This window comes from Dipodomys ordii, unplaced genomic scaffold (genome assembly GCF_000151885.1).
Source record: "Dipodomys ordii isolate 6190 unplaced genomic scaffold, Dord_2.0 Scaffold15, whole genome shotgun sequence".
In the NCBI taxonomy this organism is placed as follows: Eukaryota; Metazoa; Chordata; class Mammalia; order Rodentia; family Heteromyidae; genus Dipodomys; species Dipodomys ordii.
Window position 1 is genome coordinate 13051947 of NW_012267231.1, and position 525 is coordinate 13052471.

A 525-nucleotide genomic window follows, 5' to 3' on the forward strand; every position below is an offset into this window, starting at 1 on the left:
GCGCCGCTGCCCCGTTGGATGGGCCGTGAGGGCCCGGGTCTGAGGTGCTGGCGGACGCGGCCTCCGGGGGCGCAAGGCGGCAGCAGCGGTGGCGACCAAACGGGTGTTGGAGTTGGCGGCGGCCATGGAGGGCCTGGCTGGCTACGTGTACAAGGCGGCCAGCGAGGGCAAGGTGCTGACCCTGGCCGCCCTGCTGCTCAATCGCTCCGAGAGCGACATCCGCTACCTGCTGGGCTACGTCAGCCAGCAGGGCGGCCAGCGCTCCACGCCGCTCATCATCGCGGCCCGCAACGGCCACGCCAAGGTGGTGCGCCTGCTGCTGGAGCACTACCGCGTGCAGACGCAGCAGACCGGCACCGTCCGCTTCGACGGGTAGGTCCCCGGGTCCCCGGGACGCGCGGGCCTTGCTCCGAGCGCCCGCCTGTCCTCTCTGCTCTCTAGCTGCTCAATAGCTCCCTGACTCAGTTCCTCATTTGAAGGGCAGAAATAATGGCGTGTACTTGGAGAGAGCTGACGTAAATTTAT

General features: G+C 67.8%; 1 protein-coding gene across 1 annotated transcript in view; it reads left to right on the forward strand.

The window, feature by feature from the left end:
* Positions 1-525, forward strand: part of Fem1b (fem-1 homolog b (C. elegans)) — a 13900-nt gene continuing 13375 nt past the window's right edge. Inside the window, exon 1 of the mRNA XM_013012081.1 lies at positions 1-372. Within this exon, the coding sequence (XP_012867535.1) occupies positions 125-372 (248 nt within the window). The 5' untranslated portion in view covers positions 1-124. The remainder of the gene's footprint in view (positions 373-525) is intronic.